The 25,102-nt window shown below is 34.9% G+C and overlaps 1 protein-coding gene across 1 annotated transcript; it reads right to left on the bottom strand.

The window, feature by feature from the left end:
* Positions 1-3,448: 3,448 nt before the first annotated feature.
* Positions 3,449-25,102, bottom strand: LOC105336348 (uncharacterized). The gene is made up of 6 exons (XM_034447001.2): positions 24,891-25,102; positions 23,209-23,363; positions 14,169-14,321; positions 13,630-13,748; positions 9,350-9,528; positions 3,449-4,048 (listed from the first exon to the last, which is right to left on the bottom strand). Exons 1-6 carry the CDS (start codon positions 25,001-25,003, stop codon positions 3,901-3,903), a joined length of 867 nt encoding a protein of 288 aa, XP_034302892.2. The 5' UTR covers positions 25,004-25,102; the 3' UTR covers positions 3,449-3,900.

Genomic DNA, 25,102 nt, shown 5'->3' on the forward strand with positions numbered 1-25,102 from the left:
AACTCCACTTTGCTTCTAGAATGATTACTAATATACAATTGTTTATACACTTTAAAAAGTCAATACATATTTAGATTAATATGCTTCATAAAATCTTTGATCATAACAGCTTTTAAGCTAGACTTCTTTTTATAACATTGTTCCTATAATACTATGTATAGAACACTTTCATTATCAAAAGATGGCATGAAATTTTGCCGTTTAACTCTTTAAAAAACCTGTTTGAATGATGATTTGACAAGTATGTCACACAATGAACTGATGACTAATTTTCTATATTACAAAAGATATAACAATAAAATAAGGGACTATTTTATATCAACAAGATATTCAACAAAAAAAAACTGTATTAAATAAATTATTACAAATAGAAAAATAAAACAAGCACAGACAGGGAAATATAATTGTCTCTTATTTGCATGTACCTGTACCAGTGATGTTACGTCATCATGAAACCAATTAAAATGTCAAAAAATCAAAGGGGTGATGTTGACAATATATTACAAAATTTTCCCTGCTTTATTGTACGTCCTTTCTTTAACACTGTAAATATAGGCAATTCTTAATTAAGATTTCAAAGATTACAATATATGTTCTACCTACACCATAAATCTCTATCTACTCAACTTTTAATACATGTGAAAAAAAATTTCAACAAGAAATTCCAAACACGAACAATATATTGCAAATCCTGTAGAACACTTGTGGAAGGTAAATAAATGGTGTAAATATTAATTTCTTCTTCACCAATACACCATTGTAGGTTCTTGTAATTTAAGCAAGAATTCTAAAAATATGGCCTACTTTTGATTTTAAACTTAAGTACTTTTGGTCTCAAACTCGATCTTGGTGTGTGCTTATGAAAGATGAAAATTTTATACACAAAGAAAATTCACATTAAAAAATTAATATTATTTGTTTTATCTTTCATCTATCAAATAATTGTTTTATGAATCAACTGAAGTTTCAATGAAATCAAATTATAGTTTCTAAATAACGGTATTTAAATCCCATCTTTTTCCCATCTAAAAGCTATATTCGTTAACAGTAACAAAAATTTCACCCACAAACCTGTATCTAACTATATACTATGTACTACGTGCTCCGATGCTACAATCTACATACACAAGCATGTAAATTACATATTCTATAAACTTTCAAAATCAGTAACAATAATCACAGAACTTAATAATTATCATTAATTAACAATAAAAATAACAATCAGATGTTTAATTATTTGTTTGTACATTGGTTCCTCATTAAAAAGATATAAATAAGCAAGCAAAAACAAACATACCAATAAGAGTAAACATTATAATATAACTGTATTACACAATAAACAAAAGTACAATTGTAATAGTATTAATATTTGCATGAACATGTAATTAAATGACATTGAAACAAGTTGATCTTTACCAAACAATTTTTTTTAATAAAGTTTCTCCATTTACTTGCATGGAGCAAAAGAATGCTTGTTACATATATTTATTTATTTATTTTTTTAAAATGTATTAAAATAAAACCCCAACTGAGATACTTAATTGTAATCCAAATTTGTACGGTAAATTAATGATGATTTACATTGTTATTAATAGTGAAATAAATATAATTATAAAATAGGCCTTCAGTTAAATGAAGACAAACATCCTGAAAAAAAAAACATGCATTAGAGATTTGAACAAAAATATAACCAAAGGAGAAAATATGATAATTCAGATAGATATTTTAATGTATAATCACTTCGTAAATATTTCTGGATATTGTACAACTAAAGAGACCGACTCTCTTTTTTCATTTCCAAGTGACACTACTTAAATTTTACATAAAACCGAGTGATGTTCACCGTCATAATGCATATCTAGATTTTGTGTTTGTTACAGTTATACTGACGTTTGACATTTACTGACATTTGATTGTTCATCATTTGATTTTGTTTGAAATGGACCTTTTGATTGGCTATAAAACACCAAGCATTGTATACAAATGTAACTTTAGGAAAGGTGCATTACATGAACCTGATCACCACCTTTACTTTGTTAATTCTATCAGTACCCAGAAATACTTACAGAAGTCAGGTATGTATTAATTAGTATAAATTTTCTACAGTTAATGTTTCAAGTTATCAAAGTAAAGAAGAAGAGAAGTATAAACATGGCACAAGCTCACAATAGCACTTTCTTGTCTTGGCAAGAGTTCTTTCCCTGGTTATACATGCCCTATCTACATGAAGCTGCATGTCTGTGAAAATTCTGTGAGCAGTTCAAAATGAGACAGTGTAAAGTATGCAACTACCAGAGTTGACAAAAGGAAGACAATATGACAGCTGTATTTGTCTACCACAGAAAGACAAACAGAAAATACCAAAATACCCCAGGTGTGGATCTGGGAGGGGTTGGGTGGGTAGGATGGTCAGCAGGACCCCCCTACCTAACCCCCTCATCCCCCCATCCCCACCCCCGAAATTAAACTTTTAAACTTGTTAAATTCACACGATATAATAACCAAAAATAAGGTTCTGACAAGTTATAACCCCAAAATAAGGCTCTGATTCCACGGCAAACAAGTTATAGCTCAACCCACTTCTACCCCAGGAAATTCTCTGGATCCACACATGCAGGGTTCTTGACCCATTTAATTTAAAAGACTACAGTAAACAAAGAAACTTTTACATGAAAACAGGCAATTCACACTTAATACAAAATTTAAATCAAAGTACTGAAGAACTGACGGGAGTTGATTTTGTTGATGTTTTTTTATTTTAAAATCAATTATATGTTATTTTGCATGACAAGTACATGTATACGTAGTTTCTAATTTGAATTACGCATATTTTTATAATATGAATTTTTGAACTTTTTCGACTAGAATGTCGAGAAACCTACATATGAATCATGTTAAATAATATTTAAAGATAAAATTAATTCAATCAAACTATGTATCAGTGGTAGAAATATTTCTCGAAAATTGTATGGATCCAAGCAATTTTGAACTCTAGTCTCATTCAACCAAACGCTCGGCTGACACCGTAAATCTCCGACAAGGGTTTACGGAGACAGCCGAGCGTCGAGTTGAACGAGACTATATTGAACTCTGGCGTAGGAATACATACGACTACAAAAATATTTAAATTGTTCGTACCATTTAAAATCTGACTATTTTTAAGGTATTTGTAAATAAGTTTCCATGAAAAACAATGCTTTAGCATACATTACATCGAATTCATCAATTATTTTCAAGAACTAAGTCTTGTCAGGAGCAATGATTTGTGCTGAGGTTCAAACACTGTTTCACTTTCGGTTTGTCCGAGTGACTGCATAGGAGAGTTGATTAAAAATCAACTCCCAAAAAAAGGGATTTAGTTTATAAACATATTCTTTCTGCAAAAAACTAATTTATATTGCAGAAATAACACAATGCATATTAAGGATTTGCATAATTTACTGAGCTGAGAACTATAAAAAATTAGTATAAAAATTCCATGTTCGCGATTTTTATATTTTCGCGAATTGATACAAAACAGGGGAATGGCTAACTTAAGTACGCGCATAAAATAAGGAATCTACAGTATTCAGTGATATGAAAGTATCGATGTTTACAGCAAATGTATCAGAAATAAAGTGTATCACAGTATCTCTGGGACCACATTGATCCACCTTGTATAAGGAATGCATTTTGTAACATCAAGTGTGTGATTTATGACATAAACAGGAACACTCCTTTTTAAAATAATTAATGATAAGACAATTTGTCTTCCTATTATGCTTATATTGTGAAAAAGTATAACTTGGTCAATCAGAAACAATCTGAAAAGAAAAATGTAAATATTCTTTCTGAGGTACAATGGAAAGACTAGCAGTGCACTGCTCTCAGCTTTACCAAAATGGGTGTGTCCTTTGTCCATCACAGAATTAGGGGCGTGACTCCCAGCTTGTTCAGTCGCCAATCATACTCATTGTATTTAATGTCTACTTTTCCAACGTTTTTGATTTTGAACAAGAGAACAACTGCCCTATCCTGTATGTCCTTTTCCAAATATGGCATGATCCATCTGTAATTAGAAACCAAGAATCATTGGTAATATGTATAATTATAATGCTCTCTCTGTTTAAATATAAGGTAATAGCTACTAAACGAAATGGCGGGATCATGAGGTTTACAGATAAAACACCATCAGAAAAGGAGCCTGTATAATTTTGAAATTAAACAAGAGGCCCATGGGCCACATCGCTCACCTGAGGAACAATAGGTATGATAAAATCAGCTTAATGGAGTCATAATACAAACTATCTGGACAATGTACAATAATACATGTTGATCCTGTATAAATAAAATCCATATATTCCTGGATATTCTTATGTTTATAATCATTAGTCCCTTTTCTAACAGGACGATTTTATAGTCATATCATATGTTGAGTATTGCAGTTCTCAAAAAGATCCTTAACAATTGTTTATATATGGGATATAAACGTACATAAACTCTGAACCTTCTTGTGAGGCCAAAGAATTGTCCTGGGGCCAAAGTCTTAACAATTATAAAGAATCATCTGGCTGATTAGTTTCTGAGAAGAAGATTTTTAAAGATTTACCATATATATTCCTTTGTTAAACTTTGACCCCCCATTGTGGCCCCACCCTACCCCTGGGGATCATGATTTTCACAACTTTGAATTTACACTACCTGAGGACGCTTCCACACAAGTTTAAGCTTTCCTGGCTGATTAGTTTCTGAGAAGAAGATTTTTAAACTTAAGATTTACCATATATATTCCTATGTAAAACTTTGACCTTCCATTGTGGCCCCACCCTACCCTCGGGGGTCATGATTTTCGCAACTAATCTATGAATCTACACTACCTGATGATGCTTCCACACAAGTGTCAGCTATACTGGCTGATTAGTTTCTGAGAAGAAGATTTTTAAAGATTTACTCTATATATTCCTATGTAAAACTTCGATCCCCCATTGTGGCCCCACCCTGCCCCCCGGGGGTCATGATTTTCACAACTTTGAATTTACACTACCTGAGGACGCTTCCACACAAGTTTCAGCTTTTCTGGCTGATTAGTTTCTGAGAAGAAGATTTTTAAAGATTTACTCTATATATTCCTATGTAAAACTTCGATCCCCCATTGTGGCCCCACCCTGCCCCCGGGGGTCATGATTTTCACAACTTTGAATTTACACTACCTGAGGACGCTTCCACACAAGTTTCAGCTTTTCTGGCTGATTAGTTTCTGAGAAGAAGATTTTTAAAGATTTACTCTATATATTCCTATGTAAAACTTCGACCACCCATTGTGGCCCCACCCTACCCTCGGGGATCATGATTTTCCCAACTTTAAATCTACACTACCTGAGATTGGTTCCGCACAAGTTTCAGCTTTCCTTGCTGATTAGTTTCTGAGAAAAAGATTTTTAAAGATTTACTCTATATATTCCCATGTTAAACTTCGACCCCCCATTGTGGCCCCACCCTACCCCCAGGGGGTCATGATTTTCACAACTTTGAATCTACACTACCTGAGGATGCTTCCACTCAAGTTTCAGCTTTTCTGGCTGATTAGTTTCTGAGAAGAAGATTTTTAAAGATTTACTAATATATTCCTATGTAAAACTTCCACCACCCATTTAGGCTCCACCCTACCCCCCGGGGGTCATGATTTTCACAAATTAGAATCAACACTACCTGAGGATGCTTCCACACAAGTTTAAGCTTTCCTGGCTGATTAGTTTCTGAAAGGAAGATTTTTAAAGATTTACTTTATATATTCCTATGTTAAACTTCGATCCCCCATTGTGGCCCCACCCTACCCCCAGGGGGTCATGATTTTCACAACTTTGAATCTACACTACCTGGGGATGCTTCCAAACAAGTTTCAGCTTTACTGGCTGATTAGTTTCTGAGAAGAAGATTTTTAAAGATTTACTCTATATATTCCTATGTAAAACTTCGATCCCCCATTGTGGCCCCACCCTGCCCCCGGGGGTCATGATTTTCACAACTTTGAATTTACACTACCTGAGGACGCTTCCACACAAGTTTCAGCTTTTCTGGCTGATTAGTTTCTGAGAAGAAGATTTTTAAAGATTTACTCTATATATTCCTATGTAAAACTTCGACCACCCATTGTGGCCCCACCCTACCCTCGGGGATCATGATTTTCCTAACTTTGAATCTACACTACCTGCGGATGCTTCCACACAAGTTTCAGCTTTCCTTGCTGATTAGTTTCTGAGAAAAAGATTTTTAAAGATTTACTCTATATATTCCCATGTTAAACTTCGACCCCCCATTGTGGCCCCACCCTACCCCCAGGGGGTCATGATTTTCACAACTTTGAATCTACACTACCTGAGGATGCTTCCACTCAAGTTTCAGCTTTTCTGGCTGATTAGTTTCTGAGAAGAAGATTTTTAAAGATTTACTAATATATTCCTATGTAAAACTTCCACCACCCATTTAGGCTCCACCCTACCCCCCGGGGGTCATGATTTTCACAAATTAGAATTTACACTACCTGAGGATGCTTCCACACAAGTTTCAGCTTTCCTGGTCTTATGGTTCATGAGAAGAAGATTTTCAAAGATTTACTTTGTATATTCCTATGTAAAACTTTGACCCCCCATTGTGGCCCCATCCTACCCCGGGGGTCATGATTTTCACAAATTAGAATCAACACTACCTGAGGATGCTTCCACACAAGTTTCAGCTTTCCTGGTCTTATGGTTCATGAGAAGAAGATTTTTAAAGATTTACTCTATATATTCCTATGTTATATTTCGACCCCCCCCCATTGTGGCCCCACCCTACCCTCGGGGGTCATGATTTTCACAAATTAGAATCAACACTACCTGAGGATGGTTCCACACAAGTTTCAGCTTTCCTGGTCTTATGGTTCATGAGAAGAAGATTTTCAAAGATTTACTCTGTATATTCCTATGTAAAACTTCGACCCCCCATTGTGGCCCCAACCTACCCCCAGGGGGTCATGATTTTCACAACTTTGAATCTACACTACCTGAGGATGCTTCCACTCAAGTTTCAGCTTTTCTGGCTGATTAGTTTCTGAGAAGAAGATTTTTAAAGATTTACTAATATATTCCTATGTAAAACTTCCACCACCCATTTAGGCTCCACCCTACCCCCCGGGGGTCATGATTTTCACAAATTAGAATTTACACTACCTGAGGATGCTTCCACACAAGTTTCAGCTTTCCTGGTCTTATGGTTCATGAGAAGAAGATTTTCAAAGATTTACTTTGTATATTCCTATGTAAAACTTTGACCCCCCATTGTGGCCCCATCCTACCCCGGGGGTCATGATTTTCACAAATTAGAATCAACACTACCTGAGGATGCTTCCACACAAGTTTCAGCTTTCCTGGTCTTATGGTTCATGAGAAGAAGATTTTCAAAGATTTACTCTGTATATTCCTATGTTAAACTTCGACCCCCCATTGTGGCCCCACCCTACCCCCAGGGGGTCATGATTTTCACAACTTTGAATCTACACTACCTGAGGATGCTTCCACTCAAGTTTCAGCTTTCCTGGTCTTATGGTTCATGAGAAGAAGATTTTCAAAGATTTACTCTGTATATTCCTATGTAAAACTTCGACCCCCCATTGTGGCCCCAACCTACCCCCGGGGGGTCATGATTTTCACAAATTAGAATCTACACTACCTGATGATGCTTCCACACAAGTTTCAGCTTTCCTGGTCTTATGGTTCATGAGAAGAAGATTTTTGAAAATTTCTTGAAAATTTTCATAAATTCCTAATTATCTCCCTTTGCAAAAGGGCGTGATCCTTAATTTTCACAAATTTAAATCCCCTTAGGCTAAGGATGCTTTGTGCCACGTTTGGTTGAAATTGGCCCAGTGGTTCTTGAGAAGATGTTGAAAATGTGAAAAGTTTACAGACAGACGGACAGACAGACAGACAGACGGACGACAGACAAAATGTGATCATAATAGCTCACTTGAGCTTTCAGCTCGGTGAGCTAAAAACACATACAGTACCCGCAACATTATTTTTTACAATTTAAGATAAACGATAGGATAGGATTCACGCACGATTCGATAGGAAAAACGCACGATAGAACAGTATACACACACGATATGATAGGATTGACATACGATAGGAAAGGATAAACGATGTTGAACTTCATGATAAACGTATAATCCCGTTAAACGATCTTCACGATTAACCTGATGATGGCAGAATTTTAGAAAGAACTCGTACAAATCAAGAAATATGTAAAATTTCTTGTTATCACCGTATGCCGAGTTGTTAATCATCGCTGCATCATTTATAGAATGTATTAAAATGACCAGTTAAAAATTTTTAACAAAAATTATAAGCTAAATTGATCAATAAATTATCTGTATTGTTAACATTGTTTTTATTACAGTACACCCTAGCTACAACCAATTAAAATACAATTTTATTTTAAGTAAATATAAATAATATCATATATACTTTTGTTTCTATAAACAATGATGCATGAAAAACGAATCATACAACATACAATAATCATATAAGTAAACGTTTAAGCAGGTATACACTCCGCGTACAATTTAATATAATCGAAATACAGGTAAAAATGTTATCTTGTTCCAAAGAACTTTGATAGTTTACATTAATTTTTCACTTCCACTGCTCACAGATATGATTTACATGTAATATTGGTAAATCTTGATCTGAATAAATAAGAATTTATATATATAGTAGTATGATAGAACGCTGGATAGGGTTTTACATTTCATGTTCGATAAAATTTCGTAAACGGCGCACTGAACGACTTGTTACATTGAAATAAACGTACTTGCTTATGAAAAGACATGAAACGATTAACATGATAGGATAAACGGAAAAACTGTTAAAATTAAATGATAAACCTGATAGGATTAACTCACGATATGATAGGATTAACGCACGATAGAACAGTATACACACACGATACGATAGGATTGATACACGATTTGATAGGATAGGATTGTAAAGAATAACGTTGCGGGTACTGAATAATATTTATCAAAGTTTCTGCTAGTACACCTATTTTCCTTCATTTTAAGAAATTACTGATCAGATCTAATGTAAAATTTTAAATAAGATATTTTTTGGTCTTAATTTATTACCGGGAACATGTATTTAGTTTTAAAAAAAATCGAATCAAATGTATTTAATTAAGCTTAAAAATTGTGTTTGTTCTCCTACATCTTCATACAGAATTCTTCACCAGAAGGACATCAATTAATATAGTCAAAAAATGGCCACACCCATCCAGCTCTTTTAATAGCAATTGCTCATAGTCAGCTAAGTTTTCTGACCAATGTTAGACTTACTCAATGACGTCCACATCATTTCCTCCGAAGTCGTCTCGATACCACAGGAAGATCTTAGACATCCAAATTTCATCGACCTCTGTAAACATGGACACTTCCTGTTTACAGAAATTACGTGTAGCCGAGTCAAGGGCCTTATCCAGGTTGTCAGCAGTGTAAACATTGATGGCTGGACACGACTGCCAAAGAAAATCATGGTACTTTATCAACATTTCAAATACAAAACAAGAGGCCCATGGGCCACATCGCTCACCTGAGGAACAATGGGTATGATAAAATCAGCTTAATGAAGTCAGAATACAAACAATCTGGACAATGTACAATAATACATGTAGATCCTGTAAAAATAAAATCCATTTTCCCCCCTGGATATTCTTATGTTTATAATCATTAGTCCCTTTTCTAACAGGATGATTTTATAGTCATATCACATGTTGAGTATTGCAGTCCTCAAAAAGATCCTTTACAATTGTTTATATATGGGATATTAAGCTACATCAAACTCTTAACCTTCTTGTGAGGCCGAAGAATTGTCCTGGAGCCAAAGTCTTAACAATTATAAAGAATCATCTGGCTGATTAGTTTCTGAGAAGAAGATTTTAAAATATTTACTCTATATATTCCTTTGTAAAACTTTAACACACCCCCCCCCCCCCCCATGTGGCCTCACCCTACCCCAAGAAATCATGTTTTCACAACTTTGAATCTGCACTACCTGAGGATACTTCAACACAAGTTTCAGCTTTCCTGGCTGTTTAGTTTCTGAGAAGAAGAATTTTAAAGATTAACTCTATATATTCCTATGTAAAACTTCGACCCTCCATTGTGCCCCACCCTACCCCCAGGGGTCATGATTTTCACAACTTTGAATCTGCACTACCTGAGGATGCTTCCACATAAGTTTCAGCTTTCCTGGCTGATTAGTTTCTGAGAAGAAGATTTTTAAAGATTTACTCTATATATTCCTATGTAAAACTTCGACCCTCCATTGTGGCCCCACCCTACCCCTGGGGGTCATGATTTTCACAACTTTGAATCTACACTACCTGGGGGTGCTTCCACACAAGTTTCAGCTTTCCTGGCTGATTAGTTTCTGAGAAGAAGATTTTCAAAGATTTACTCTATATTTCTATGTAAAACTTTAACACCCCCCCCCCCCAATGTGGCCTCACCCTACCCCCAGGGATCATGATTTTCACAACTTTGAATCTACACTGCCTGAGGATGCTTCCACACAAGTTTCAGCTTTCCTGGCTGATTATTTTCTGAGAAGAAGAATTTTAAAGATTTACTCTATATATTCCTATGTAAAACTTCGACCCTCCATTGTGCCCCACCCTACCCCCAGGGATCATGATTTTCACAACTTTGAATCTGCACTACCTGAGGATGCTTCCACATAAGTTTCAGCTTTCCTGGCTGATAAGTTTCTGAGAAGAAGATTTTTAAAGATTTACTCTATATATTCCTATGTAAAACTTCGACCACCCCATTGTGGCCCCACCCTACCCCCGGGGGTCATGATTTTCACAACTTTGAATCTATACTACCTGAGGATACTTCCACACAAGTTTCAGCTTTCCTGGCTGATTAGTTTTTGAGAAGAGGATTTTCAAAGATTTACTCTATATATTCCTTTGTAAAACTTTAACATCCCCCCAATGTGGCCTCACCCTACCCCTGGGGGTCATGATTTTCACAACTTGGAATCTACACTACCTGAGGATGCTTCCACACAAGTTTCAGCTTTCCTGGCTGTTTAGTTTCTGAGAAGAAGATTTTTAAAGATTTACTCTATATATTCCTATGTACAACTTCGACCCCCCATTGTGCCCCACCCTACCCCCAGGGATCATGAATTTCACAACTTTGAATCTACACTGCCTGAGGATGCTTCCACACGAGTTTCAGCTTTCCTGGCTGATTAGTTTCTGAGAAGAAGATTTTCAAAGATTTACTCTATATATTCCTATGTAAAACTTCAACCCCCCATGTGGCCCCACCCTACCCCTGGGGGTCATGATTTTCACAACTTTGAATCTACACTACCTCAGGATGCTTCCACACAATTTTCAGCTTTCCGGGCTGATTATTTTCTGAGAAGAAGATTTTTAAAGATTTACTCTATATATTCCTATGTAAAACTTCGACCCCCCATTGTGGCCCCACCCTACATCCAGGGATCATGAATTTCACAACTTTGAATCTACACTACCTGAGGATGCTTCCACACAAGTTTCAGCTTTCCTGGCTGATTAGTTTCTGAGAAGAAGATTTTTTAAAGATTTACTCTATATTTCTATGTAAAACTTTAACACCCCCCCCCCCCCCCAATGTGGCCTCACCCTACCCCCAGGGATCATGATTTTCACAACTTTGAATCTACACTGCCTGAGGATGCTTCCACACAAGTTTCAGCTTTCCTGGCTGATTAGTTTCTGAGAAGAAGATTTTTAAAGATTTACTCTATATATTCCTATGTAAAACTTCGACCACCCCATTGTGCCCCACCCTACCCCCAGGGATCATGATTTTCACAATTTTGAATCTGCACTACCTGAGGATGCTTCCACATAAGTTTCAGCTTTCCTGGCTGATTAGTTTCTGAGAAGAAGATTTTTAAAGATTTACTCTATATATTCCTATGTTAAACTTCGACCACCCCATTGGGGCCCCACCCTACCCCCGGGGGTCATGATTTTCACAACTTTGAATCTACACTACCTGAGGATACTTCCACACAAGTTTCAGCTTTCCTGGCTGATTAGTTTTTGAGAAGAGGATTTTCAAAGATTTACTCTATATATTCCTTTGTAAAACTTTAACATCCCCCCAATGTGGCCTCACCCTACCCCCAGGGATCATGATTTTCACAACTTGGAATCTACACTACCTCAAGATGCTTCCACACAAGTTTCAGCTTTCCTGGCTGTTTAGTTTCTGAGAAGAAGATTTTTAAAGATTTACTCTATATATTCCTATGTACAACTTCGACCCCCCATTGTGCCCCACCCTACCCCCAGGGATCATGAATTTCACAACTTTGAATCTACACTGCCTGAGGATGCTTCCACATAAGTTTCAGCTTTCCTGGCTGATTAGTTTCTGAGAAGAAGATTTTCAAAGATTTACTCTATATATTCCTATGTAAAACTTCAACCCCCCATGTGGCCCCACCCTACCCCTGGGGGTCATGATTTTCACAACTTTGAATCTACACTACCTCAAGATGCTTCCACACAATTTTCAGCTTTCCGGGCTGATTAGTTTCTGAGAAGAAGATTTTTAAAGATTTACTCTATATATTCCTATGTAAAACTTCGACCCCCCATTGTGGCCCCACCCTACATCCAGGGATCATGAATTTCACAACTTTGAATCTACACTACCTGAGGATGCTTCCACACAAGTTTCAGCTTTCCTGGCTGATTAGTTTCTGAGAAGAAGATTTTTAAAGATTTACTCTATATATTCCTATGTAAAACTTCGACCCCCCATTGTGGGCCCACCCTACCCCCGGGGGTCATGAATTTCACAACTTTGAATCTACACTACCTCAGGATGCTTCCACACAAGTTTCAGCTTTCCTGGCTTTCTGGTTCTTGAGAAGAAGATTTTTGAAAATTTCTCGAAATTTTTCATTAATTTCTAATTATCTCCCCTTGAAAACGAGTGTGGCCCTTAATTTTCACAACTTTGAATCCCCTTTGCCTAAGGATGATTTGTGCCAAGTTTGGTTGAAATTGGCCCGGTAGTTCTTGAGAAGATGTTGAAAATGTGAAAAGTTTACGGACAGACGGACAGACGGACAGACAGACAGACGGACAGACGGACGACAGACAAAATGTGATCAGAATAGCTCACTTGAGCTTTCAGCTCAGGTGAGCTAAAAACTGCAGTCAAAATTTACTTTCCATTAATACACATCAAAATTAAATTATTATAGTCAAAGAGAATCTGTATACATAATCAAACTTAATTTTCTAAATGATGGATTGAATCTGTATAAAGTTAGATACCTCATACTTATTTGACGATAACCTCTAAAACAGTTTTTTTTATTATTGCCCCATTGCCCCATTATATACATAACATTAAAAGTGAACCACAATTAGAGAACTTTTGCTAAGAAAACTTTTACGATAGTTTTCAATATACTCTAACTTTAAACTTGTTTAGTTGATCTTACAGTGTGATGTTTTTTAATAACCCTCCATAACTTCCTTCTATGGGGAGGTAAAATGGGGCTCATTTTAAATTCTCACATTCCTTTCACTTACCACAGCACCACAAACAAGAGCAAAGTGAATCCTGGGATCCAGTTTTTTTACGGCATATTTGATTCGAGGGTCTCCCTCCGAGAACTGAGGTTTGGTGGAGGCTGGGTGGCTTTTGTTTCCTGAAATATACAGCATTAATATCAATATCTGTATACTGAACAGTAAATTCAAACAGTTTCCTGGTCAACCCTTAGTGATTAAAATTTTAGACTAACATAAGTTTTATACATAAATTTTATACATAAGTTATCTATAATCCCCTAATTCTTATAAATGCTATCAGTTCAATAACTCTCTTGATATAACTTAACATTTTCCACCCTAACACTTAATTAGTGAACATTGAAAAAAACCCAATGCCCCTCTTTTTCAAAGAAATATTCATCCCACCCAATCCCACTCTGTAAGAAATAAATTCGCTCAGTATTATCCAGTCAGTCCCATCTCCTTAAACAAAGTAAAGAAACGCTCAACTGTTAGCATGTACGCGTAGCACTCAACCATTCTATACGTCGATCCCCCTTTAGATAAACACTCACCCCTAAGAACACCATGCTCCATATCATCAAGGCTGTAGACCAGACCCCCGACCTTGTAGGCGGTGGTTTTCCAGAACTGTTGAATGTCAAGGACGGAGCTTGGGAGGGTCTTTTGTTCGGCCAGGCCATGGATGGTCAGGGCATTGTACAGGTCTGGACAGAGTTAAGGAACCACACTTACCGGGTATGCGCTCGAAGGCCATAACAGTTAGACGATCTCACTTTTGATCTCTGTCTCATTTTTCCGCTATATATTCCTTTGGTAAAAATGAGACCGCGCGAGATCAAATGTGAGCTGGTTTAAGTTTTATGGCCCTGGACATGATCTTGTTGTTACATAAAGCTTAGAAGGGCATGCTCAAACTTAAATTCTTCATTTTTTTTATTTCAAAGGAGGACTTGATAATAATGCTATTTCAGTCACAATGTAATTATATATGTAAGAATATTGACATATAGTTGTACTAATCAATTGTGGTATCCACTATACATAACAATTCTGATTTTGCTTGGATAATATATGCATTCTATTATAACTACATGTATTAAAACTTGTTAATGTCGGCATAATTGCTTCATACAAAATGTAACGCAGTTTACTCTCAAGGTTTCTCATTAAATTCCTTTTGTGGAGTTTACACGAAACACAGAATATAACTGGATTATTTATTTGATGGAGAGTTGATGGTAGTCATTCAATCCATCACTTCAGAGTGTTCAATTCCACAGAGATTCTGAGCATTTGTATTGATCTTATACAGTCATCTGTCAAATGGTGATGCATTTTACTCATTACAAATTCTCTAGTAGGAACAAATCATCCACAAGGCAATTAATTAACAAATATCTGCTTTCACACTTCCACAAATACAATATAAAACTCTAGTTTATAAATACTCTAGATGCCATATCTGCTTGATGCAAAACAATTGAGATAAAAAAAACTTTCAACCAGTCACGTAAACATAATATGTCAGACAATCATATGAAAGAAAACAGATTCATAAAAATAATCTTTCAGTCAAAATGCACCAAACCAAGAGATTTATGTGCATTGTATGGATCTGAAAAATTACAGTCATCTATCAAACAGTTACGCATTTAACTCAACATGACAAATTCTCTAGTCAGAATTAACAAAGGAATTTAAGGTATAAAAAAATCTCTCCAACAAAACACTCTAAACAACATCTTCAAAGGTGCTGTGAAATAGCTATTTAGTACTTCCACAATACCAAATTAAATTACAGTATCCTTATTTTATGCGAGTACCTAATTCCGCGGTTCAGCGGTTTTCCATCAAATCGCGAGAACATAAAATCGCGAAAGCTGAAATTTTATCATAGTTTCATGTTATTTACAAATGTTGAAAATTAAAGGCAAGATTTTAAAATTTTCGAGATGGGCTTCTTGCGATTTTGCGCGAATATTAATTCCTCGCGTTTAATTAGGAATTTACAGTATATAGAAACCTTTCATAATGTTAATTTTTTTCAAAATGTAATGTAACTAATATATTGAATAAAAAGTCTTTTCAGTAAACACTTATAACAAGTGAAAAGCTGTCAATGTGACAGCAAACCGGGTTTTCTTTTATGTGAACTGTATCCATAATCCATGTCAACCCATATCCAGTGAAATGGAGTACCCTATATCCAACATTTTGCCAAAAAATGACTAAGTTCAAAAGCTAGTATTTTTTTCATAAATAATCAGAAATCAAAATCCTAGCAATATGCACACCTCTGATATATGTACAATTAATTTGCAAAAGAAAAACTTCCTATCTTGAAAACTGTAGGAGGGGTTATCCGTACAATGAGGGTACCCTATATGCAATATTTTGCCCAAAATGACTAAGTTCAAAAGCTGGTATTTTTTTGATAAATTATCGGAAATCAAAATTCTAGCAATATGCACATCTCTAATATAAGTACAATTGATCTGCAGAAGAACATCTTCCTATCTTGAAAACTGTAGGAGGAGTTATCCGTACGATGAGGGTACCCTATATGAAATATTTTGCCCAAAAATGACTAATTTCAAAAGCTGGTATTCTTTTGATAAATTATCGGAAATCAAAATTCTAGCAATATGCACATCTCTAATATAAGTACAATTGATCTGCAAAAGAACATCTTCCTATCTTGAAAACTGTAGGAGGAGTTATCCGTACAATGAGGGTACCCTATATGAAATATTTTGCCCAAAAATGACTAAGTTCAAAAGCTGGTATTTTTTCGATAAATAATCAGAAATCAAAATCCTAGCAATATGCACACCTCTGATATATGTACAATTAATTTGCAAAAGAAAAATTTCCTATCTTGAAAACTGTAGGAGGGGTTATCCGTACAATGAGGGTACCCTATATGCAATATTTTGCCCAAAAATGACTAAGTTCAAAAGCTGGTATTTTTTTCATAAATAATCAGAAATCAAAATCCTAGCAATATGCACACCTCTGATATATGTACAATTAATTTGCAAAAGAAAAACTTCCTATCTTGAAAACTGTAGGAGGGGTTATCCGTACAATGAGGGTACCCTATATGCAATATTTTGCCCAAAATGACTAAGTTCAAAAGCTGGTATTTTTTTGATAAATTATCGGAAATCAAAATTCTAGCAATATGCACATCTCTAATATAAGTACAATTGATCTGCAAAAGAACATCTTCCTATCTTGAAAACTGTAGGAGGAGTTATCCGTACAATGAGGGTACCCTATATGAAATATTTTGCCCAAAAATGACTAATTTCAAAAGCTGGTATTCTTTTGATAAATTATCGGAAATCAAAATTCTAGCAATATGCACATCTCTAATATAAGTACAATTGATCTGCAAAAGAACATCTTCCTATCTTGAAAACTGTAGGAGGAGTTATCCGTACAATGAGGGTACCCTATATGAAATATTTTGCCCAAAAATGACTAAGTTCAAAAGCTGGTATTTTTTCGATAAATAATCAGAAATCAAAATCCTAGCAATATGCACACCTCTGATATATGTACAATTGATCTGCAAAAGAACAACTTCCTATCTTGAGAACTGTAGGAGGAGTTATCCGTACAATGAGGGTACCCTATATGAAATATTTTGCCAAAAAATGACTAAGTTCAAAAGCTGGTATTTTTTCAATAAATTATCGGAAATCAAAATCCTAGCAATATGCACACCTCTGATATATGTACAATTGATCTGCAAAAGAACATCTTCCTATCTTGAAAACTGTAGAAGGAGTTATCCGTACAATGAGGGTACCCTTTTGGCAGCCGCCCGCCCGCCCGCCATTTTCACCATTTTAATAACCGGATTTTTCTGTTGGAAAACCCGGTTAAAAATGCAAATTGTGTGAAATCAAATACTGTTCATTAAAATACAATGTATGACTAAGAGTATAATATTATTGTACAGTTAAACACGCTTTTAATCAATTGATGCTAACAGCACAACGATTCTCATTCCCTGTGACTTTATAGCATGTTGTAAATTTGGTGGATATAACAATTAAAATCACACTTATAACGAAGCAAAATTGCTCATCCCTGGCACTTCGTTTTAAGTATGTTTTACTGTATAAAGCATTTTTCAGTCATTATTCTAGGTCATAGCTACTTGAAGCTAACACATTACTGCAAGTCTGAATTTAAATGGAAAACATTCCTGGAAGTTTAGTTGATTAAACATTTATAGTACAATTTCCGCAATCCTTTGAATAAATTTTAAATGTCACAATCTACATGCTTTGCCTGAGCCAAACCTGTATAAACATTTTTTACTGAATTAAATGCCAAATGCTGGCTCTTTTAATCTTCTAAATAATAGGATCAGACACTATCAACAAACATTGCTTTATAATTAATCTAACCACTGACTATATATTAAGGCAACAAAGATGTAATTCTACAACCTTCAGGGAATGGAAAAATAATGCACCCACCCCCTTCCCACCCCCCCCCCCCCCCCCCAACACAAACACCCACACACAAAACATTTAAAGAAACTTAATTGTATAACAGGTTGATTCCTTTTGCTGTCACATTGCCACATTCCATATTTTAGCAACATTGAATTGATTCAAACTGACTAAACCTAATTATGCTGCACAATATCTAATTATATAGGTTATTCCCTACCCAACAGGAAAGATTTGTTTGTTATATTTCTTATTCTTCTCTCACAAAGCTACAAAGGGTCCATTCTTCCTTACTATTATCTAACTGACAAATCGCCAATTCATTACTCGCATTAATTCCATTAGGAAAATCTATACACTGGACTTTTCATTTATGATGCTGATTGATTAGCTAGGTTTAAAGGTGGCAATTTGGGGTAATAGAAACATTTACTTATTAGGGCCAAAACCACCTGAGGATACTGAACAAAATATTCATATCAACAGCAGTAATCCCGTAAAACACTCTGTAAATGTCTATATAAGGGTATTCTGTCTATATTCAGTATATAAGGGTATTCTGTCTATCTTCAGTATATAAGGGTATACTGTCTATCTTCACTAAATAAGGGTAATTGTTCATATTCACTATATACAAGGGTATACTGTCTATCTTCAGTATATAAGGGTATATTGACATGTCTATCACCACTGAGGGCTTACTGTCCATCTTAACTACAGTCTGTAAACCAACTTTTGCTCATGTGCGAGAAATTTTCACAAGGTTCAAAAGAGCCTAGTTGTCACGAATACTTTGGATTCCTAATTGAATGTGTGGAATAAATATTTTTGTGTAAAATCTAGAGAAGCATCCTTGCAGATTTTAAAAACTCCTTATTATTTTCTGAGAGTTTAGGAAAAGTTCTGCATTTGCAATTTTATATTCTTGTGATTTGGCACACAACGGCGGGATTGGAGAATTATTCGTGTAAAATAAGGAATCTACTGTACAGTAATTTTCATCATGAACAAATTCTTGTATGGTTGTTATTACAGCTCTGGTGTAGATAAGGCTTGGTTGCCGCCCCGCAGTTTATCTCATACAATTCGTGAAATAAAGTTGGTTTACAGTATATGGGTCATTATCAAAATATGCAGACTTTTAAAATATGTAAAACATGAGAAAATTATTGGTGAAAAAATTACTTTGATTGCAAAAAACACATTTAACAAACAATGAAGTATAACATCTAAAAATTTGCAAACATTGGAATCTACCATTTGGTTGATAATTAGACTAAAATTAAATGAACTGTGAAAATTTTGTCAGTGGTGTAACAGGCATATAGTATAGGAAAAAATTCTGAAATAAAATAAAATAATTCTTTTAAAATGATGGACATAAAGTTTATATCAACAAACTTCATTTAAAGTTATTAGAATTAGATAACAGAAAATATTTGACACATTTACATAGTGACCAACATAACATTTGAGACAAAGTCTTGATGTTACTCAACAAATTTTTAATTTGAGCATTGAAAAGAACACAACTGGATTTTTCTTTTAATGGAGCATAAAAAAGACATTATTGTAAATGCACTGGTGTTTTCAAATATACATGAATCATTGTCAGTTAATTTTATTTGGAGAAAAATGTACACGTTACACCACTGATTATTATGTTTTACCACTGACTAAAAGTTAAACCACTGACCTAGCGATAATAAATAAGAGATAAGCGTGTTAAATTTTGTAAAATAAACTAATTTCTATTTTTGATTGCATTTAAAACATGATAAATTTGATCTTAAATAAAAGTTTTCGTGCCTCCTTCTTTCATAATCTGAAGATAGACACACTGTTACACCACTTATAATCAGTGTTACACCACTGACACAAAAATGGCATGTAGATGTTTTTTTACATGAATTCACTCATTCTTTGATGTTATATTTTTTACTATTGGCATCCACACACTTTTATCCACCTTGTACCGAGTTCTAACTTTCTTCGGCTCATCAATCTCACAAACAACATCTTCAATACTATACCAGCTCATATCAATCATACACTTTGGATAATAAAATTGAAATTTCTCCAATTTTCTCCAAAATCTATGCATACAATGCATATACACTTCCTCTTTGTCTATATATGTTTTTTGAAGCTCAACTAGCATTTGTTACCTTTAAGTATTTGAAAGATTTTAGTATAACATAATAGGGAATGTGAAATGTCAGTGGAATAACATATATTATTGTACACTATAAGTCATTAAAAAATTTGATTTTTTAATAAAAATATGATGTGGATAATTTCATTTCTTTATTAGAATAAATTTGTGTTTACTTTTATCTTTTAATCAAGTATTTAAATGGGTAAAAATAATTAGAGCATACAAAATGTCATTGGTGTTTCAAATAATGTCAATGGTGTAACAGGTCTCATTTTCCAGATTAAGAAAACACAATTGCAACTAGAAAACTGACCAGTCAGGAAGGGCCCCGCTATGACAATTAATATAGAGAAGTGAAAAAAACTTTGAATTCCATCCTCTTTATATTAACAATGATGAAAAATAAATGCCCGGCAGAAGATGTAAAGAACTGGAATATATAGGATCTCGTGATTTGTAGTTGGATATGATTTTCATCCAACAATTAAAGTGTTTTTTTCTTGAGCCTTAGTGAGGGGATAAAACACACAAGTTGGATAAAAATCATATTATACTACAAATCATGAGATTCTATTTATCCCATATTTTATACACCGCAATCAATGTTTACACTGTTTATAAAACTCTACATTATTTTTACTTCATTATGCCTAGGCAAATCCCATTGTAAAGTCACAACTCTGGAATATCAAAAAAATATCCAATGAGTCATATCCACGGGATAAAGTGGGTTAACATGGGATGAAATAAAATTTGTTAAAAAAACAAAGAATTGATACCAATGCAATGATACCTAGGCTTTGCCTCTATTCAATAAAACTATCATAAATCATTGTGTACGGTATTTTAACCCCCAAAAATATGAATATTATATTTCAAATCCATATTTCAAAGAATGTACACAATACTACACATCATTCAAAATTGACCTTAACTTCAAAACAAAGTTCATTTGCAGACACAGGCAGTGCAGTAATTAATCTCAATGTGACAGATAAAGATAAAGCTTAGGATTTTCTTCCTGTGGAAGGTTAATTAATCCCAAAGGACAAATATTGCACAGCCTTCCATGTATACAATGGTAACATTCTCAGCAGTTATCTCTCTTTGCCCATTCATTCTCAGCAGTTATCTCTCTTTGCCCATTCTTCTTATGCATAGTTATGAATCTACCCCACCACCCCAGCTCCAAACCAGAAGACATAGAGAACCAAACTTAGCATCAAAATATGTATTTCTGCCTACTGAACTACCATACCAAATTTGAACTTGATTGGGCAACCATAAAAAAAGTTATTAGAAAAAAACAGGAAATTTGTGGACGGAAGAGTGACAGACGGACGGACGGACAGAAGGACGGACGGACAGAGTGATTACTATAGGGCACCCGCAAATCCTTGCGGGGCCCTAATTAAATAGTCAAGCTTTCTTTATTGTGACAGTGTCTAACTTGTAAAATTGATAAATAACAATTGTTCAAAATGCTCAAAATATAAATGAAATGGAAGAAAAAGTAAAATAATTAGATAATGTCATGTGGTGTAACAGTTTTTTCAGTGGTGTAACAACAATTTTTGGTTACACCACTGACCGTTATACCACTGATGTATCCATAGTAAATGTAGCAGTATGACCCAAGAGAACAGATACTACACGAAGCTACATAGCCTATGTTATAATGTGATAAACATTCATCATTTATGTGAAAAACTTTTTTGTTCTTTCATAATAGAAAACCTTAAATAGCACGTTATCCCACTGACACAGTTTACATTGTATTTTTCGGAGCATACTAACATTTTCTGCCATATTTTCTATCACAATGATGTCATCACTGATACATTTATCTTTTTAGTAGCAGGGAATGATGTCACTATGATCTGGGGGATTCCAACTGTAGTACAATATTATTTACTTGATGTATTTTAAGATATTTTTATATAATTTGCCTTGTAACACAAAAGAGAACTTGTTAAGGAGCATAGCAGAAATTAAAATATGAATGTTGTTTTGAAAATTAACGGCGATTTTTGGAATAAAAGATCAATATTATTGAAGATATTGTAGGTTAAAGACGTTGGAAAAATTTAATGACAACATAAATTCACTGAAATCTCATAACAAATAATATTTTTTTTATACTTTAAGCAGTAAAATTGTCGATTTATTTGTTCAACAATATGGGTTTAAGTTTCTAAAATCCAATGGTACTGTATATATTCCCCAGAACATTATTTTTCCCCCTTAAAATTGACACTGACGCATAAGGCTGCATATTTTGATAATGACCCATATAAGGGCTTACTGTCACTTCACTTTGTTGAAAGCTTGAATTAGTTTGTATAAATTTTATTTGTCAAGAACAGTGAAGGAGGTATTGGACACCTCCAATTTGTGAAATCAAGCACTTTCTTTTGGTTACATCTATATATTAAAATGGGTTTTTTTGTAGCCATAGCATTTTTAATCCAAATGTAGGCTAGCATCTCTCTTTACTATGTAATGGCTTACTGTCTTTCTTCGCTGTGATCGAACTTCATCTTGAAATGTTATCTTTGCATTGCATGCGCGGATCTAGAGGGGGGGTCGGGGGGGTCCCGACCCCCCCTGGAAAATGAAAATTTATTAAATTTACATAGTAAAATTATCGCGAAAATATGCCTCGGACCCCCCCTGGCAAACACAATTATCCTTCGGACCCCCCCTGGAAAAATTTTCTGGATCCGCGCATGCATTGTAAATGTTAACAATAAATTACTTCGCTGTTTGAGCCTTACTCTGTAGGGATTTAATACTAACTTCAATGTACATGGAAGTTAACTATTAATAATTAATAACTGAATTGTCCAAGAATTGGCCATTTATCTTCACTGTGAAAGGACTTCTAGTAGGCCATACTCATCAGTATTTAAGAACCAGGCCCATGTTTAAGAAACAGTCCTTGATTGATATGAAGGATACTGATAAAGAAGGCTTTCCTCTCGTTCTCACTGAGTTCATCCAGACTGACAGTCTGTAGCTGTAGAGTTTCCGACTTGTATTCTTTGTATGCCCCACTGTTCTTCAGTTTGTCATAGTCTATCCCTCGGTCCTCTCCTATGCACTCTCCCTTTATACTAAAATGAAAACAATGAATTTTGTTTCAAAAAAGGAGACTTTACACATCTGTGGCAATCACACCAATTCGATCACGGGTGGCGCCAGATAGCTCGTTTGGTAGAGCACCTGGCTATATTTAAGGGGCCGGCCTCCAGGGTTTGAATCCCAGTCTGGTCTGACATTATTTCTCCCACCCTACTGGATATGGTGCTGTAACCAATCCCAGGAGCTGACAGGTTACATGTATAACTCCTGCTATAGGTGAAATCAATGTTTATCTTCAAAGGTGAGGATTACTGAAGGGGGCGGAATATGGCGGTCGAAAATATTATACAATCTTTTAAATGAAAATACTTGTAAAAATGCTCCTCTATAACCAAAATATGCATTACTACGTCTTTAAAATGACTCGGAAAGATATTTTTTACGTAAAGGAAGTATTATGAAAAATCAAAATAATTAGATAACTTCTGACACATTATGGGGTAATAATGTTAACAATTTCACAAACTGCATACTGGCAATTACAACCAATTCTTGCCATAAGGACCATTTCTCAGAGTCTTGGTAAAATTGGTATATAGGCAAAACCGGGCCGGGGCAGATCGAGATTTTTTATTTTTCTTTGTTATTAATCTGCCAATGTCATTGAAATTTTCAGGATATGTTACGGATCGGTTTATTTGTATTCACTGAAAATATTGCTGCACAACAATGCATATTTTGGAATTTATTGACGTTTCTTCATCATAAAATTCCAAGTTGGTAAAATGGTGGGTAGGCAAACCCGGGTTGACATTTTACGGGTTTGTAGACTTATTTAAAAAGAAACATAATATTTCATATTAAATTCCGTTTAAACATATTACTACCTTGAAAATCAACAATCGTCAATTTATTCCAAAATATGCATTATTGTGAAGCAATATTTGCAGCGAATACAAATATACAGGTCCGTAACATATCCTGAAAATTTCAATGACATTGGTTAATTATTATCGACGAAAATTGAAAAATCACGATCTGCCCCGGCTTTTATTTTGCCCCGGCCTGGGTTTGCCTACCCATTTTACCAAGACTCCATTTCCCACCAGTACGTTATTATGTCATTTAATCAACACATAAAATTAAAATGACATATATGCAGATAACAATTATTAATGTATATGCGAGAAATGGTCCTTGGCGAGCATATTTGGCGAGGAGTGCATGGTCGAATGCCAGTACATGTACAGTAGTAGTGTACATGATGATGTACAGTAGTACTGTACATGATGTGCTTTTATATTTATGATAATTCATTAATTGATCATTATTCAATGTAAATCTGCCTTGGACCGGATTCAACATATCTTGCTATGATGTTTTACAATCAGAGAAACACAAGTTTCCTTCTCAACAAGAAAAAAACAAACAAATAAAAAACCCTAAAAAAAACAAAAAAAAACATGAGAATAAAGCAACCCCCCCCCCCCCCCAACATGCCCAACCACCCACCCAAAAACCCAATGTTGACACAAGATGAAAAAATAAAAATAAATCACCTGAGCATAGTCTTCTGTAGCTTTTTGGCCAAGTCCGTAGCTTTGATCACACTTTTGCTGGCTGCTGTCTGCTCGTTCAGAACTTTTACGATCGGTTTTGCCGTGTCACCCATTTTGCCGTGTGTAACGTTACTGTGCGTTTGTCAATTTAGGACTTAGATTGCGAAAAATCTGCGTGTCTGCAGATAAACAAACGGGTGTCGATAAGATTC

Source organism: Magallana gigas, chromosome 5 (assembly GCF_963853765.1).
Source record: "Magallana gigas chromosome 5, xbMagGiga1.1, whole genome shotgun sequence".
NCBI classification, from domain to species: domain Eukaryota; kingdom Metazoa; phylum Mollusca; class Bivalvia; order Ostreida; family Ostreidae; genus Magallana; species Magallana gigas.